Source organism: Mycteria americana, chromosome 4, assembly GCF_035582795.1.
Source record: "Mycteria americana isolate JAX WOST 10 ecotype Jacksonville Zoo and Gardens chromosome 4, USCA_MyAme_1.0, whole genome shotgun sequence".
NCBI classification, from domain to species: domain Eukaryota; kingdom Metazoa; phylum Chordata; class Aves; order Ciconiiformes; family Ciconiidae; genus Mycteria; species Mycteria americana.
In genome coordinates, this window is record NC_134368.1 from 77,934,275 (window position 1) to 77,953,080 (window position 18,806).

General features: G+C 40.8%; 1 protein-coding gene across 4 annotated transcripts; it reads right to left on the reverse strand.

Annotated features, from left to right (window-relative positions):
- Positions 1-199: 199 nt before the first annotated feature.
- Positions 200-12,688, reverse strand: SCOC (short coiled-coil protein). 4 transcript variants are annotated; one of them, XM_075501035.1, is made up of 4 exons: positions 12,589-12,688; positions 3,332-3,403; positions 3,145-3,228; positions 200-2,584 (listed from the first exon to the last, which is right to left on the reverse strand). In XM_075501035.1, exons 1-4 carry the CDS (start codon positions 12,686-12,688, stop codon positions 2,442-2,444), a joined length of 399 nt encoding a protein of 132 aa, XP_075357150.1. In that variant the 3' UTR covers positions 200-2,441. The 4 variants fall into 4 exon arrangements, with proteins under 4 accessions (XP_075357150.1, XP_075357151.1, XP_075357153.1 ...); XM_075501036.1 differs by lacking the exon at positions 12,589-12,688 and adding an exon at positions 4,145-4,238; XM_075501038.1 differs by lacking the exon at positions 12,589-12,688 and adding an exon at positions 3,868-4,048.
- Positions 12,689-18,806: the final 6,118 nt, after the last annotated feature.

An 18,806-nucleotide genomic window follows, 5' to 3' on the forward strand; every position in this document is an offset into this window, starting at 1 on the left:
TGAGTCAGGAACTGGAAGCTTCCTGAATATAGATTAATTAACCCAGGTTTAATCTTAATACTTGCTAATTACATCTAGTCTTCAGACACTTCAGCTATGTAGAAACAATTAAGATGAGGGCAAACCCTACTAGTTTTCCACCTTTGACTACAGATAGTTACGAGAAGTTTTAGGGTTTACAAATGCTAAACCAAACTAATCGAGACAAATCCAAAGTTTTTATTTAGTGTAAAGTCAGAAATACAACATCTTTAAAATGTTCATAAGTTAAATGAAGGCAACAGTAGTGGGATGCAAAATGATATATAGATGAAATGACTATTATATACACACCGATGGATAAAATACCACTATCCAATCTTACAATACAAACCCATGATTTTAAGATTACTTATCTCAGGGAAATTGCTGAACTTTAACAAGCGCATGCTCTGTTACCACTTGATCTCCTACAGTGCAGATGGAGATGTGCAGTGACATGGCTTTAAAGCTAGGATGGCTGTAATGCAATGCAATCTTTAGAAGTGCTTGGTGTGATTGTTCTTTCTTTAATGCTCAAGCCCTGGCCTAACCATGTGATCTACTCTACCTGCTAGCAATTCTTGGATGAGTTTAGAGTTCCAGACAGGCAGTAAAGTGAGAGCGTAGTCCATAGAAGATTAAAAATAATTTTGGATATTTACAGGACCCCATGACACAAATGGTATCAGCCATTTGTGCCTTGGTGGATAAGACTTTTTTCATCATCAGGTTTCTTGACTCAGACTTGTAAACAGCCCTCGAGACCGAACTATTAGTGCTTTGTTTGCACTCATTTGACCCTGCTGACACTCCAGTGAGCCCTGTAGAGTCATCTTAAATGGGGAGAAATGGGAGACCTCTCCCTTGGGAGCAGGGAACCTCACAATGTCAGCTTACACTGGAGACACAGCAGTGCTTAGCTGCCAAGAAGCCTGGTTTGAGAGGGATTTATTCTACTATTACATCCACTCATTCAGTTCCTGCAGCTTTATTTTATAGAATTCATCACAGCAAGGTTGAAAGAGATCCTTGAACTCATGGTTTCCTTATGTTAAAAGGTAAAGTACAATGGCTTCATTACTGAAGAGACAGACCTCAGTTCTAGGTAACATCCATGAACAAGTCCACAATGCTGCTGTACGGCAAGATGAAACAGATGCAGCTGAGTACCGCTAAAACTTACATCATTGTATTTCAGCTTCTGCTCTCCCTTAATACTGATTATGCTAGACATCACCTCTATGGGAAGTGCTCGGACCCATCATCTGGGCTGAGCTCCTTTACAAAACCGGCTAACAAACAGCCAAGCCAGTAAAAAACAGGGCACCTGGACACTAGGCATTGCTCAGAGCAGCACTGATTTCAGAGGCAAAAGCCACCTTTGTTCCACTGCGGTCTTCTGCCTTGGATGTTTTTGTGCAGTGCCTCAAGAGGTACTTCACAAGCTCAGGCTCTGGGCCAGGAAAACAGTTGCTCTAAGGCCTGAAGCAAAGACAAGTTTGGCACTTCAGGAAGAAAGTAAAAGGTGGCAAGGAAAGACTTGTTCTCAGTTCCTCACTGCAGATTGTTCACAAGGAGCATGAGGAACATTGTTGACCTTATGTTTCTGTAAAGCTTATTATTCAGGTTTTTATTTAACTCTTCATCACGCAACTGAAAAACTTCAGGAATATCATACATCATGATGCTGTACCTGATCATTCTTTGAGGAAACAGGAAAGTGAAAATGGTTTGAAGTGTACCTCTTACAAGCTACAAACACTCCGATACTGCATCAGTTTGGTATTTCCCTGATGTAAGTTGCTTATCCCTGTTCCTCTTCCCTTACCCTCCCCCTTCCCAAAAAATGTTAAGTGTTTTTCTGTACACAAGCCCTGCAAATAATGTCATACTGTTATTACTTCATAGAAATTCTTAACTGGCTTATAGGTTTTTGTTTAAAGTTGCTTTGCAGAGCTATGGATAGTACTATACAGTAATCTAAATATATTTGAGGTGAAAAAGGTGATGCAATTAGAGTTTGAATATTTTTATCAAATGAGGTTTCAACACAATATTATTATAACTGTATTATTTTGCTAGTCAAGAACACTACCCTAAGACCTCAAAGAGCGCCAACAGACTTCTGTTTAACCTGACAAACTGAATCCAATTTTTAACAAGATATGCTCATTTTTAAAACAAGTATGAAAGTTTAGTAAGTCTCTACACTACATTTGCACATTGCTTAGCCTTAACAATACACAAACTTATGTCTCCTGTTCATGATAATGTTCTTAGTTCTGTTTATCACCAAAGTTTATAATCTTCAGGTATCCAGTAAAGCCACAAACTAAGGTATTTTAGCTCATGTAGCCTATGCCAATTAAAACAAAAAAAGAGACAGCAGCAATACAACAACATCATCTGTGAGTCAACCCTTACTTCCTTTTGCTTTTTGTGTCAGTTGTTTGGAAAACGCTAGACGCTGACATCAGATTTTCTATATACTGTCCAAGAACTTGGTTTTCTGATTTCAGTTTCAAGTTTTCTTCCTTAACAGCATCTACTCGTGCTGACAGATCTGTGAAGGTGATATTATAAGAAAAATATTAGACACTATTGCATACAATAATTAATATGTTCTATGTGCCTACATCAAACTATTCACACTTTTAATGCAGGAAACATTGCCATAAGGTATTATAAAACACTGTGCTACTCACAAGTTTTATCTAAAGCCCACTTTTCCTATGTTGTTTTGTAGCGCAGTGTTTTGACAAACTTGTTACACAAACTCATCTTTATTTCTTTTTTTTTTAATTTTTGAATGAAGCTATTGCAAACTAAACTATTTGGAAACAAAAGTTCAGTGATGAGCAGACTGAAAGATGTATGTCAACTAATGAGCCTGGAAAAGTTAACTGCATAACCCCTTCTGCTTGATGTGTATTATGAGAATCAAGCAAACATTATGTTGCATATAGAGGGGAAAAAAAATACATAGTTTTGAGATCTTGCTTATGTACCTTCAACTGCATAAGTGACATACTGCTGGACACTGACTAAGGTAGGGCAGCAAGGTTCTCTTCTTTTGCTTATTACTGTGTGCTTGTAAAAAATCTGATGTGTCAAACTGCTAACCTTCAAGTGTGTGCTGCAGTTCCAAAACTTGATTAATAAGCCGTGTTTTCTCTTCTAATTCCACCTGATTCTCAGCCTCAACAGCTGCAATAAATCATATGAGTTTTAATGCAACCTCTGTAACAGCTGGAAATTATATCAAGTAGAAAAAATAACAATGAAGAACAAAAACATTAAGAAGTTATACCATCCATGTCGGCATTCATCATTGTAGAATGGGCTCTTTCCCCTTTTGAAGAGAGTATTCCTGAGAGATGCTCTGCTCAAAGAAAAAAAAAAAGGGAGAACACTGAGGCAATCATTAATGTAACTGCTTTTATAGTTGGATTTTAGATGCATTTTTCTAATTTGTGTTGAGAAGCCAGCACTTAAGCCTAAGGCAGAACAACCTTTTTTTTTTTAAAATGTTCTCTAATTATTTTTCCTAGAGCTTTACGTGGTATGTACATGTGATTCCTCAAGTAACTGTACTTCAGTTTACAAAAATAACTGATCTAGATTACTCTCTAATGCATAACATAACCCTGCGTTTCAGTGATGCAACTGCCGCCTTCTCGGCACCGATCTTTCTGGAATTGGCTATTAAAGGACAGAAGCAGAAGGGGCCCCCTTCACTGCCCACCCCCTTTCGCGTTATCACGGGCAACCGTGTCACGGACATCGGGCCTGCAGGACGCAGGGACGGGCCCCCTGCACCTCACAGCGCCTCCCCCGCCACCCCACCTCCGCATCCCTGCCCTTCGCTGCAGGACGGAACAGCAACGGCTAACGGCAGCGCTCGGGCGCCGGGCCCGCTGCCGGGAAGCGCCGGCCGGGGAGGGGGGGCGGCAGCACCGCAGAGGGCTTCCGCGCAGGACCCTCCGGGAGCCGCCGGCAGCTCCGCGGCCCTGCCCGCGCAGCCGCCTCGCCCCGCCCCGCCCCGCTCCGCCCCGCTCCGCGGCCTAGAGCATCCTCCCTGCAGCCGCCAAGGCCCGGCCGCGCCGCCCCGCCTCCTCACCCGCCGCCGCCGCCGCCGCCTCCCTGCGGGCTGCGCCCCGCGCCCCGGCCCGGCCGCAGCTGTGCGCCTCCCCGCTGCGCCTGCGCCGGCCGCTCGCCGCCTGGCCCTGCGCGCGCACAGGGCTGCGCCCGCGCTGGCCAATGGGCGCGGCGGGGCGAGGGGCTGGAAGCCCCGCCCCCCCACGGCCGGTCCCCGCCCCCTCCCTCCCTCCCTCCCAGGGGCCGGTTCCCGCCCAAGGCCGGTCCCCGCCCGGCGGCGGGTGTTGCAGGCGAGGGCGGCTGAGGGGGATGGAGCAAGGGAGACCTCTCGCGTCCGGGAGAGCCTGTCACGCCTCCGCCTTCCTCGCGGGTGTTTTTAATCGTAGGCGGTCCTTTCCCGTTAAGTCCCACTGAATTGCAGGTAAAATAATGGAAGTAACTAGTGAGTTGGCGATTAAATTAATATCAGCCTTTTTCTGATAATTTCGTTTTGTGCTCACAGGCTACTGCAGATGTTTAGAGCGGTGGTCCTCAACCAGTAGTTGGTCGCTCTGTGTTGTGTTCAGAAGGAATTAAGAAAAAAATGGTGTTCTCCAGGGTGTAACTCCTGCAGATGTAGGTAGGTTGGCAAAGCCTGAGGAACGCGAGAGAAAACCGAGTGTGCGTGTGGTTGCAGTTAACTCCCAGGGGCTCGTACGTGGAGCTCTTGGAGAGGAGACTCCCAGCCAGGGTCCGCCTGCTCCAGTTTAGCGCCAGTTCAGTGTGAACCTGGCCAAACTGCTTCCAGCCCGGCAGATCGATAAGCCTTCTGCACAGCAGTGTCCAGATTAAGAAACCTGCCACTTAGCTCCTTGCTTCTGGATCTTACAGCATTAGAGATCACATCACACGGACACCTCAGCAACTTCGCGTAGTTGCTCTCATCTAGTAGCTCAGTAGCTCCAAAGCAACACTCCTGTTTCTGTGCTCTTTCCCTGGAGGCAGTAACTCCATGCTGCACAGGGTGCTCCCTTTGGACCTCATGGGGACAGCCCATGAGCCACGGTAAAGACAACATGCAGGACCTGAGCTAATTTTAGTGGCTTCCCTGAAGTGACTGCACTGCATAACTTGTAGTATCTTTATAGGTACTACGTAGCTTGAACCGTGTGTTGCAGTGAAATATATCCACATCGTATCCATATGTTGCAGGAATATATCCATAAATAAATAACCTGATGCTGTGTAGATACTCAGGAAGATAAAGGCATTTGGGAAGTGTGCCCTCTACTGTATTTTTTTAATACACGTCAGAAAATATGTGTTTCTAATCTCTACATCTTCTGCGTGCCTCCGCAATATTATTAACATTGTGTTAATAATTTTTTTTAACCTCACAATCTGATAAATTCAGATTAGACGGAATGCTGTTCAAGTTATGAAAACCTATTTTAATTAGAGTCCTGCAGTCTGTTTGTACTGGAAAATCAGTCTGTTGTTTTCAGTTCTATTAGCTGGTTTACTTAAAAGTACATCACCTTCCCTAAAAAAGGCATTTTTAACCCAGTAATCCTCCTTAAACCCTACAAGCAGTCCTCTCAGGTGGTGGCTAGGCTATAGGAGCTTGTTAGTAACTCTCCTAGATTGGTGTTTTTAAAATGACAGGTGCTTCCACCCTGTTATGATCTTGCTTGCTGCACTTGCTATGTGGCAAGCCTGGCAATCAACAGGTTCTCATAATTCTTTCTAGCAAGACAGTCTCCAGCACTTTGATTAAGGGTGGGGGGAAATATGGCCAGAGTCTGCAGGTGGATACAGATGGATGGGGAACTGGCTGATCTGATGAAGAACTTTCTGTGTTTTATACTATTGGGGAGGGGGGGGGGGAAATGATTGAGGGCTAATCTTGGGGGGAAATACATCTCTTTGCAGCAGAAATTCCACTTTGCTTGCTGTGTTACATTTGCAGTTTGTTGTCTAAACTGTCCCAAAATGAGCAAAGTGGGAAAATCCTTGACATTAAATTATGGGACAGAATGGAAACTAGATATACTGGCTCCTGTGCTGTTGTAGCCAAAACAGAGTAGTAATTCCAGGAGTTGCTGGTTTACCTTCTGTTTCCATTTTGGTACGTATACTGTTGAGGGTTTGTTCTGCTTTGCATGGTTGTGGTTTCTGACTGTAGTATTTTCTTTTGATTCGTAACTCCGATGTTTGAGCTTGAGTACCAGGCTGAAACTCCTTTTCAGAAGTTAACATGTGTGAGAGGGTTTTTGGTTTACCTTTAGGGAAAATTGTCTTTATCTGAGCCTCCACTGTTAGCATTGCAGAGGGACTGTCAGCAGAGAACAGATGGCTTCTTTAGTCTACATAGTGCTGTGTGTTACTGTTAATGTTAAACAGTCGCACAGATGCTTCCTTAGGTTTGTACCGTGGTATACTCAGACATACTGGATCTCACACAATGCATGTTCCTACTGTAAGTGCTTCATATGAATCCTTTTACCCTTGTATCTGAGATGGTGCAGCTGGCCCATGCTCGTGAGCGCTAACGTTTAGAAACTGTTTCTGTGTGACCTGGCTATGTCCCAACTTCTTATCATGGCAAGATCCATGCATGTTACTTTTTTCTTTGCCTGTCCTTCATCCCCCATTTCCAAGGGAAGTATACCTAAATGCTGAGCCAGCAGGGAGCAACCCTGCTGTGCACAGCTCTGGTCTGCACAGTCCAGGGACCAGGACTGTTGGATTGGTGCTGCTGGGTGCAAATTCCACAGAGAGAATACCTAGCTCATCTTGCTTTCCCTTAAAAAGGTTTGCTTTCCTAATCCTCCCTCTATTTCCCAGCGCAAAGACGTCACCTCCAGGATTCTAAATATCTGATGCATTACCAGATTTAGACAGACAAAAAACCCAAATCCACCGCACCACAGAAAAAAGCCCACAGCCCAAAGCATTTTTTATGAGAAATCAACCAAAACAACAAAAGCTTAGGATATCACATGACTTACCTATTTGTTTTCCAAATTCCTTACCTCACCTGTCTTGCATTGGGTAATATATCATTAATGAAATTTGTTGTGCACTTTAAATTTGAAGCTTTGGGATTTAGAGTATATCCCAAACAATAAGATTCCTTTTATAAAGCAGAATGTGTCCCAGGGAAGGCATACCTATGCACGTGTGTAGAGCAACCAAATAGTACCCTGCGTTTTAGGGATGTGCTTGGTGTCTGTCCCCTTTGACTGGAGGAGGCCAATTCAAGCCCTTGTATAACAATTCTTGCTTTTATCAGCCTGTAGTATTTTGTTAACTCTTGTGTTAGAAACTGTCATTTCTTTGTTCTTTAAGTTGTTAGTGTGGCAAGTCTTGTCTAGGGACTGTTCCTAGGAGAACATGAAACAACCCTTCTAAAGACTGGCTTCTGTTTCACAGGGGTCTTGCAGCATTTGCTTCTCTGCGGTTCCTCACTCACTGGGAGGGGCAAAATTAATGGGGTAAATACTAATTACATGTAAGTGTGAGCAAATCGGTCAACTTTGCTATGTGGCTGCATACTTTGAGTCTTTGGAATATGCAGCACAAGGCTGAGAGACTGGGCACAACCTGTGTTCACGGAGCTTTTTTTTAGTTTTGTTTACAAACTTACAGCTCTCTACTTTAGAGAACATATACCTTATCAAGAAAATTAAATAATATTCACAAATGCTGGAAATTAATTGTTTTCTCCTGTGGAGCAGCATAACACCATACTAATATCCACTCTGCAGTTTAAAAGAAAAAATAAGAGGATTCTCTTTATTACTGGAAATACTTGAACGCTGCCCTAACTGCCCTAAGTAATGTTCCACTGTTTGGTTTATTAAACTGTTTTTACAGTATACACTAGATAACTCGCTTCAGGTAAGTGGATTTTCTGACTGAAGAGTTATAAAGAGAGCTCGTAATTTTTAGCAATGTGTCAGAGCTCCTGAACTCAAAACTGACTTGGATGTAACTAAGAACAGGTGCTAATCCCTTTCTTTCTTACTAATTCATTTTATACTTCCTAAGGCATTTGATTAAAGCAGAGGAGGCATTCATAATATTGTCATCTATATTAAATTTACAGGAACAACAAGTCTCACTTTACAAATGCAATTATCTATACTTACTTGTATGTTAAGTTCCAGTTAAGCTTTCCTAAAACTATCTGACATTGCTGGCAAAAGGAATTTATTCAGTTTCACTGAAACATCATTTTTTCCTTAATATAGCAACAATTTCCCTAGGATTTAAGGCATCATTAATAGTTAACCTGAATGCATATATGCATGCAGTTACAAAACTACAGGAGAGAACTTTATTGCTCTGGACTCAGGTTCTAAGTCATTGCTGCTAATGACAAACACTTTCAGATGTTTTATTTCTAAAACTCTGGTGTGCATCCTGTTTTTGCCATGGTACACAGTGCAAACCAACAAGCCTTTCACTTCCTCTTTGGCAACGTTACAGGTGCTAGAGGCTGACTGATGACAGAGGCTTCACTGTTCACCCCTAGAATAGAAATGTATTCTCCTTTTCATTAACAGAAGAAGGTATTGTACATATTTCTGAGATGAGTTTGCTATTTGAACTGGACTGTTTTCTCCTTTAATTATTGCCACAAAGAAAAAGACAAAAAGGAATACAAATGGCTTAATTCTTTTTTCTTGTAATACTAATTTGCAAGACCCATTACATCAAATCTTCATCGTTTTGTTTCTCTGCAGAAATGACAGACTGACTCTGAGAAGGTTTTTTTCAAGTAATGTTGCTTTACACCAGAATTCTTTGCAATTCTTGTTACTCTTTCCAAGTAACCTCAGAAGGCTTTTGTAGCCTTGTGCAAATTTACAATTACAGACTTCTGTCATCTGCAGAATTTGAGTAGTTCTTAGTTTGCAATTTTTCCAACCAAATCAAATTATACAAAATGAGCAGCTATTTTGACTTACATTGGTCTAACTATTGTCTGGCATCCTTACTTATTGTCTGTATTTTGGTAGTGCCTTAGGTCACGAATGAGAATGGGACCTCATCAGATTACATACCCTGTGAGCATACAGGTGGGGAAAAAAATCCAGTCTCTTTAGAAAGTCTACAAAAAGAAAGCCTTAGAAAGTCATATTTTCTCTTTAACCCTGAAGAGGCCGGCCTTCTAATGTAACTGCGTCCTGTCTTTTGCAAGATTGTGCATGAATGCAAATGTTCTCATTTCTACTCTGACTCCACAAAAATGCATTTTTAAATAGGCTGAGCAATTGAATTCTTTGCAGCTTTAGGCTGTGAATACCAACATATATGACATAATGTTGGCCTGTTAACAGTTTGATCCTCCTTGTGATCATCAGCTGTAGGGCCACCAAATTTTGTGGAAGGATGTTTAGCGAGGTTCTATAAAGCTTTACTGGTAACTTAATGAGATGAAAAACTGTTTTGCCTTTCTGTAAGTTAGGCCTAAACATTTAGGGGTTTGTATCTGCTTTTTAAAAGGAGGGCTTTACATGAGAAATGTAGTCCTTAATGTTGGCTTTCTGTAAAGCGCATTTGAAAAAAGAGTAAGAGAATTTCTAGGTTCTTTACAATGAAGAAAGGAGCCTTGATTTACTTATACAGCATCGATCAGAAGAACAATAAAAAAAATTTTTGCAGCTGTTGGGCATTGTCTCACTGTTTTGTTTTATTTTTGGTTTAATTTCCTCTGTGCTTTTGTTTGAGTAGGTCATTTTTTGAGGGAACTTTATCCAGTGCTCTGAGTTTCTAAATGAAGAGGTATTTCTTTCATTAAAGGTGAAAATATTTTCACAAATGCTGTCAATGCATGCTTTCCTTTATTTCATGTGCTTTTGATATTGCTATTCAAATACTTATCAAGAAGTTTCTATCTTGCTGCCATTTTGTGTTCATCTTGATTTACATGGAAGTGATGTATTTTTAATACCTGTGTGCTTAACAACCAGAGAAATGCTGCTGTTTTGAAAGAGCAATAGCTATTAAATATTCATGCATTGCATTCAGTTAATCAGGCTCAGTAACCCCTGTTGCTTTGCCACAATGGCTTTTCACTGTACTAAAGAAACTTTGATATGAAGACTGTATTCTGATTATGCTTCAAATTGTACATACATAGCATGTTGTTCTACTTGTCTGTTTAGTATCTTTTCCAGTACATTTTAAGAAATGCGGGGAAAGCCTTATGCAATTACAAACATACCAGAGTTCATTAAAACCAGTGCATCTTTGTGATCCTACTTAAAATTTAATTATGGAACACTTGCTTCTAAAACATCAGGTCATCCTCAGGCAAAGTCCACTTATGATCTACATATTGCAAGTCTAGTTTCCTTATTCCTTGCTTGAACTTGCTGTTGTCCATCCTAAGGAATCTTTTTCTCTCTCACTGTGTAAAACTTTTCTTTTACCCTACCTGCTCTTCTGGAATCGATGTTCTTCTCCAGCCTTACAGTTACAGCTTTATAAGGCTCATTCTGTTTGTTAGCTTCTGTGCTCCAGAGTTACTGTAATTAGACTTAACTTCAACTGGGGGGGATAAAGAAGACTGTTTCCTACAAAGTATATGATAGTCTCTTCCTGTTATAGGTTAGGAATTTTCTTACACCTTTCTCTCTAGCTGCCAGGTGTTGCCCTCTGGCAGAAGAAATGGACCAGGGTTATCATGTTCACCATGAATCTTACTGTATTCTCCCTCTATGCCTTCAAGCCAAAAGCTTGCCTGAAAATGTCACTTATTTTCAGTTACTCTGAATTTATCTCTCTACTTTTGAGTGACTGTCCCCACCTCTTCACTACCAGGGGAAAAGTTCTGATAGCAGATCTTGCATAAAGAAGCCTTGTTTATGGTCCTCTTTGTGTTGTGAACATGAGCTTTCTCTGACCTTGGGTGTGTTACTGCAGTCAAGAGTCTAGTAAATTTGAAGTGCTCAGTTTCTGAGGTGCAGTGGAGTCTTATTTGCACTGTTGCTGAGCAGCTACTTTTATATCAGTGACATCTGTCAGGGCTTGGCATTGGTGAGTATACTTTGGTAGCTAGCGTCAGTGGTGGTTGAATGGGAGAATTTTTAACTTTGTGCCTCTTGTTATGCCCCATGGTTTCCCATGCTTATTAACATTTTCCAAGCTGCAAGGGGTGCTGAGGTTAGAGTAGTAGAGTAGGCTAGTGGGTGTTTGCCTCCTAAAGAAAGCAACTTGACATCTTCCAAAAGACTAAGCCAGCAGTATGACAAAATCACCCATCCAGTATTGTGGAGTCATTCCTACCTCAGCTACTTCTGGATGCCTTGCAAAGACTAGACAATCTTGCCACTGTATGCTGCCCCTCATCTATTCTTGCCATGTTATCAGCTGTGCAGCAAGTCATGAAACAGTGTCACAAGATACCTTTTCCATGCTGTTCTACACCTTGCTACAGGGAAAGAGTGAGATTGACTGCCAGGAAAACCCTTCATTACTGCACAACTTGGACCAAGGTCTGCCCATTTATCTTACTGTAAATAGTTCAGGTCAACCACATCTTGATGTCTCTAGGCTATATGCCCTATAAACTAAGTGTATTCAAACATTCAGTTCAGCACCATCACACTAACATGAAATTGCTAGAAAATTGTATTCTAAAAATAAGATCAACTCCATGTTTTGTTATTTTTATATATAGGAGGTAAAGATAGCATGTACAATAACATTCTTTACGCTAAAAAAAAGAGGGGGGGGAATAGGACTTGTATTATTCATTAATAAGCAATCCAGATTCCTAGCTAATGTAAATTAACACAGCTCTATGGCAGCCATGCTGACATGATCAAGTTGATACTCAGGCCACACCTTTCTAAATAATTTATTATCAATTCATATTAACTCACTTCATTTTTCCAGTATGTAGAACTATCCTACTTCCCATTCCAACTAATTTTTATTCCATAAGCTGAGGGCGGGGGCGGGAAGGAGGAGACAGTCTTTGCTTTTGTAGTTTCTTTTAAAACAATTAAATGCTTAATAGTGGGGATTTAAATGGATCAGCTTATTGCCATTACCAATTAATTTGCATCAGTTCTTGTGAGCTCTCACTAGAGTATGTCAAAGAGATTATTGTTCCATATTCAGGAGGAAAGGCCAGCATTATCTGTATTTTCTTCGATAGTAGTAACTACTGAGTTAACATTTCTGTAACTTTTTCTTTCTAAACAGTGAAAGGCTATATGTGCTCAGATGATGAATGTACATTACCATATGCTATTATGTGAAAACTGTGGTAGCTTCCATCCCCCCAAAATCTCAATTCTTAACTAATCACAAGGCTTATTTAACTACACAACTAGAAAAGTTTGCTTGAGGGCATTTGCTAAAAATACTTAGTACCTGGTAATTAGGATCTACAGAGTTGTGTGCTCACCCCATACTGTTATTCAGCCTATGGAATTTGTATTGTATCAGTAGATTACTGTAGTTTCTTACCTGAATCATCTGCCAAAGAAATGTTTGTGAAAGTTCCATCCTCCTCATCCAAAGGTAACTCCATTTTGCTTCCTTTTTTCAAAGTTTTTGAGACGTGCATTAAGCATGGCTGTTGTCAGCCATTTTTCAGTGTGCACGTGACTTCTCTGGTTAAATCTTTAATGAGTCCAACACACAGGTGTTATTGCACACTGTTGGCAACTACACGCATCTTACTCTGTGTGGTATCTCATCTGAACCTTGAGCTCTTTTCCGGAAATTGTTAAGCTAGAAGGTTTATGAGTTCCAACTGCTTTGTCAGATACGTGCTGAGCAAACACTGTTATTGCAGGCTCTTTCTGTGAAAGAACTGTGTATTCACCCTAGCCAGGTTTTTTTGTTGTTGTTGTTCTTGATTTTCTCTAGGACTGTGTCTGTTTTTTTGTTGGAGGGTTTTTTTGATGAGAAAAGAGGGAAAGTAACTTAAAGTGTTCAAAAAATGTTACTTCCAGTCCAAGCAAATGCAATGGACAGATTTGGGAGCAGAAAATTTAAAATGTAATCTTCAAAACTTGGGAATGTGAGTAATTTTGCTTACATGAACAGTTGCATCAAAACCAATCAGGTAATGTGAACAAGTGAGGTTATATAAGTGAGCGTGTGATGTTCTGTGATAGTAGACGGGAGGAAGGAAGAGAAACTGAGTTCAAAGAGAACCCCACTTTAGTCTTCTTGTTTTGTTTCTTAAAGAAAATTTGAACATATACACTAGAAATTCAACTCAAACTACTTACCTCTTTAGAAATAGCTTTCTTTTGTACTCCTGGAATAGACTATTGCTTGCAATTAATTTAAAAGTATGAATGGCCCTGGTCTTGATTAAAGACAGTGTAGTGAATAGTGGAACCACTTCATTTTCAGGGGGTTGAATGTTCAGAATCTACCCGTGTTGTGGTTTAGCCCCAGCCGGCAACTAAGCCCTACACAGCCGCTTGCTCACTCCCCCCCAGTGGGATGGGGGGGAGATAATCAGAAGAGTAAAAGTGAGAAAACTCATGGGTTGAGATAAAGACAGTTTAATAGGGAAAGCAAAAGCCACGCACACAAGCAAAGCAGAACAAGGAATTCATACACTCCTTCCCACAGGCAGGCAGGTGTTCAGCCATCTCCAGGAAAGCAGGGCTCCATCACGTGTAACGGTTACTCAGGAAGACAAACGCCATCACTCCGAACGTCCCCCCCTTCCTTCTTCTTCCCCAGCTTTATATACTGAGCATGATGCCATATGGTATGGAATAGCCCTTTGGTCAGTTGGGGTCGGCTGTCCCAGCTGTGCCCCCTCCCAGCTTCTTGTGCTCCTGGCAGAGCATGGGAAGCTGAAAAGTCCTTGATTTAGTATAAGCAACAACTAAAACATCCCTGTGTTATCAACACTGTTTTCAGCACAAATCCAAAACATAGCCCCATACTAACTACTATGAAGAAAATTAACTTTATCCCAGCCAAAACCAGCACAACCCGTCTTTTAATTTTTTAATTTGTGTTCAGAAAAAGGCTGTAAGTTTAGGATGTTGACAAATAATTTTTTCTTAATTGTAATTAGGAACCTCTCTGAAGTCTCACTAAAAATTGAATCTTAGTTTTGTGAAGCACTGTCCAACTATAGAATGAGATAGTTCTCAGAATTTACAGTTTGCCTTTCACACTTTTAGACACAATCTTGATTTGGACTCCAGAGACAGCTTCTATGTGCAAAGGTAAATGCACGTAACTTTGCAGGACAAAGGGCCTAAGACACTTAGCATTGGAATTGGTGCAGCTTACAAAAATGATAAATGTAATGCTGCTGTTTAGTTTTTTCTTCTGATCCTTTAACTGCTTATTTTTATTTAAGCTTTTCTGTTGGTGTCAGTGAAAGTTACTGACAGCTGCCTTCAGAGATTACTGAAAACCAAGCACATCTTGCATTTTCAGAATTGTGTTGAGAGTTACTCATTTTTGCTTCACGTTGATCAGAACCAGTTCAAAATTTACCTTATTGGTCTTGAATAGTCTGTGTAAAGAGACCTACTGGTTTCATTCCAAATCCTTGAGTATCACAAGGGGGATCTGGATCAGTTGGGGGTTTTTTCTTCTTTCAGTGATGCAACAGCATGCCTCAAAGCTCTCATGATGATAATAATAAAGCTAGAAAACATTTTGAACTTTTGTCTTTATTATGTCTTTTATTGTCCTCAGACATGTTATGTACAGCAGAAGCATTTCAACAACTCAGTTCGGAAGGGCAGATCCTAAAAACATATGCAATTATGTAATCTGTTACCTCTGAATTTTGTAAAATCATACGCCTGTGGAACTAAGGGTTGTATCTTGTCTGAACTGTGTAGCCCTCATCTAAAAGGTTTAATTAACTTTTCTTGCCTGTGTCAATATTGTTCTATTATATTGGCCATACGGGCTCCCTCTGGTAGATACAATTTCCATGTAAATTATTAGCTGGTTTTAGACAGACTCTCACAGTAGCCTAGTGAATATGGATGTTGTGCAGTTGTTATTCAAGTCTAGATCAAAGCCATTAGTGAAAGCGATGCAGAGTAAAAGCCGTATTTTAATAAGAGCCAGTAAGAAAGACTCCTCAGGGTGAAGGAGAATATGATTCAGGGAGGAGTTTGGCTGCCTCATGTGAGATGTACTGATCCCTGCAACTTACAGAGTCAGGCTCTTGCCTTTGTGCCAAGTGCATTCCACTCCATGTGGCTCCAAAGAGCAGCTTCCCTGAGGAGTTATTCCTCCTGCCCTACAGAGTCAAGGCTCCAAGGCTCAAAAACAAGGCTGCCCTGCAAGTGTTTCAGAGCTCATTAAAGCTCCCTTTGAAAGAAAAGCCTTTGGACAGATCACTTGCTTCATTTCCTCAATCAGTGCCTCTACCTCTGAAGAAGGGGAGAGCAGAAAGTACAGATACATGTGTTTGGGTGCATGTATCTAGTTGTATGCGTGTGTATATAAACAAAGACCAACGTGGGACCTTGGAGTTGCACTGTTTTACAGAAGGCCTTTGCTTTTCACAAGGACCTGGGAACCAGTTAAGTTTGTGGGAGACCTACACAGCTTGTTCATGGAAATGGAGACTCATTTACCAACAGAGAGGGGGGTGGGGTTTAACTAAGAGGACTCTACAGACGTGATCTTGTTTCTTTCTTGCCCAAAAGATTCTTCATGTTTAAACATACACCTGCGTTCTATAATTTTAAAGGCACTGTAGAACTATATTTGTAGCTTGCTTGTTTTTGTGGGTGCTGTGGTGAGAAACATTTCCTTTGGTGGTGGCCTGATATTTTATAAGTGAAATAAGGTCTTTGGATAGGAGATGCCATGTAAATGTAAAGTAGAAGTACCCATTTCTTGCTGTCACCATGTTTGTTTTATAAGGAAGAACATAAAGGAGCAGCAGCAGAAAGAGGCACGCTGGCCAGCTTAAAAGAAAGCTGTGTAATGGAATTAACTGTCAGAGCACAATGAGTTCAGCTATTTCCATGTGTGAATTATTTTCACTGGAGTAATGGACATTAATGTAAAAGTTAATTTGGTTATAAAATATCAGTTCATCTTTCTGAGGGTTTCATTACTAAGTTGAACAGAGGTTGTGGAGTACCTAGCAGCTGTCTGGCTGCCTTTTAAAATAGGTGGCATAACCTGTCAGAGGAGGTTGAGGGTAGGGGAAGTATGGGGACAGCCTCTCCTACAGCCACTCCTGCGAGCCTTTTGGTTGACTTTATAGCAATAGCATCAGTTGATGTAGCCATGTGCTAGCCCAGTTTTGATGAGTATTGATAACAAGCACATTAGCAGATCACTGTCTGGATGTGATGGTCATGAAAGCAGTAGATAAATACGCAAGAACGTCTTCAGGTTTGGTACTGAAATGATTCTCCAAGCTCAGGATTTCACAGTTGGTCAGGCAACTTTGTGTCAAGTACACAATTACAGGAGGGTTTAGGTCCTTAGATTTAAAATACCATAGCTAAACCTGCCTGGTAGTAGGTTCACGTTTTTATTACTGTAAGTACCATGTAACTATTTCCTAATTAAAATGATTTAATAGTGACCTGAAAAGGAAGCTGGCTCAGAGTTAAGTACAAGATGTATGGAACGTTTTAGCTAAACCACAGCATGTGCTGTGACTCCTATTTATACTAACAGTGTAACAGTGCTTATAGCGCGGTTGAGGCAGACTTCAATACCACTCATTTTTTGTAGGGTTTGGCCTTGCGCTTATGAACTGAGCTGTAACATCAAAGCATTCAACAGCCCTTTTCACCTGCTTCCCTTGTTTCCTGTTACAGTGCTAATTTGTTATCTCTGGGAGTCCACGCTGCAGTGCCTTTTGGAAACACTTTTCCGTGGCTCTATTTCAAATATTTTTCTAACTTGGAAAGGCAAGAGGGAAGAGTGGGGTCAGAGACAGGAGGTTAGTCAGTTGAGACACATTTTTGCTGTCTGCACCACCCGGCAAAACCTCACTGACCCCTCGTCCCAAAGGTGTAATTGTCTAGAGATGCTGGCCGTTGGTCTGATACTTTCTGAGGATCAATAATAGAAAAGATTTTTTTTCAAGTCAGAAAAACACTCAAGTAAAAGAAGGTTTCTGTTGATTTCAGAGACTACCGGGACAGAGTCAGAGTACTCTGGGTAGGTTAGATCCTTGTTGCAACACAGGTGTAATGGCTGATCTTCCATCAGGTTGCACTGTACAGTCTTAATGCATTCATCTGCTTTTGTTATACAGTGGTTTGATCAAGAGTCCAGTTTGAAGACAAGTTTTGCAAATGTGGATGTATATGATGTGAGCAACGCAGTATATTAAGCCAGCCACTAAAGGATTCTGAAACAGGAAAACTATGTTTTACATTCTTAGGAGATATTGTATCCTTCTGCTTTTAGTCAGCACGTTTAAAAACAAACCCAAAAAGATTCCTTTTGATTTGTATTTTTTTCAAGTAGGACAATAAGCTCTGAGTAAAGAGTAGAATCCAGCTATGACTGTACAATTGGGTAATATACATTTGTACAAATTTGCCGGTACTTTCTAGCATACAACAAAGTGTTTGGAATTATTTTTCTTACACAAAACATTATAAAAATGCATCCAATGTATCAGTTTCACACTGTATATAAAACACAGCATTTAAAAAATATGTGCCTTGTTAGGAAATGACAGCTGCCAGTGCATTTCTGTTTTAATGAACTTTGACAGAAAGGAACTGTGGCATGTGTTTAGTGCATGCTAATAAAGCAGTAATCGTACTAGTAAATTCACAGGATGTTCAAAGCTAGTCTGACTGACACTGTATGACAGTAACCTACTTGCAGAACAACGGTTTCCTGAGGTGGTGACAGAAGTGTATTAAATGTGTCATTTGCAGATTTAACCTGTAAACTGAGGTATATTTATACTTGTCAGTAAGTCTCCTAGGTGTATATTCTCTTCCCTCCTCACTCGCCGCTTACCAGTTTAAGATACGTACAAGCCATGTTGTGGCTGAGATAGTCTTGCAAATTTTGAGATACACTTGGAGGGCATGTTATGCAAATGAGCATCATTATTTGCAAATGCTGCTTCTGAAGCTGCATCCAAAATCGGCCACCTGGAAACCATCCGCAACAACTGCCCACTTGCATTCATATCCACTCACTTATTACATTTAATTTTGATAAATGCATACATGTTGTTCTTTTCTGCATGAGTAATTTTTTTAAAATTTGGATCTGCTGTCTGAAAATGAGTGACTTGTTCATAACATCTGGTATGTATGTCTTAAAATAGACCCACTTTCCTTCACACTTGTCCATTCTACTCTCAGATTTTCTGTCATGCGTCTGTCTAGACTTGGAGAACACTCGCCCGCTAAATTAAAAAAAAAACAACACTACTGCTTCAGACTACTTCAAATACTCCTTAAAGTTTAATTCTATTATGATTCCTGTAAAACTAGACAGTGACTGGGCAATGGGTGAGCTTATCTATATTTTACTAGTGTGTCCTCTTCCATTTCCCGCTCCTTTCTCTTGCATCGGATACATCTTCTCATAATTCTTAACTAGGTGACTCAGCAAGTGCAGCATGCAGCAGAACAGGACTCTTCACTGGACTTTGGAATGATCGATCTGCTTTTCCCTTTGAATGAAAGCCCGTTCTCCTTCACTCCATTGATCTATAATTCTAGAGATGGCAGTAATTC

Coding starts and splice junctions, on each gene's coding strand:
- SCOC (XM_075501035.1), bottom strand. CDS start 12,688: ATGCACGTCTCAAAAACTTTGAAAAAAGGAAGCAAAATGGAGTTACCT. Junction 3,229..3,331: donor GATGAATGCCGACATGGATG/GTATAACTTCTT, acceptor GATTTATTGCAG/CTGTTGAGGCTGAGAATCAG. Junction 2,585..3,144: donor ACTGCAGCACACACTTGAAG/GTTAGCAGTTTG, acceptor TCACCTTCACAG/ATCTGTCAGCACGAGTAGAT.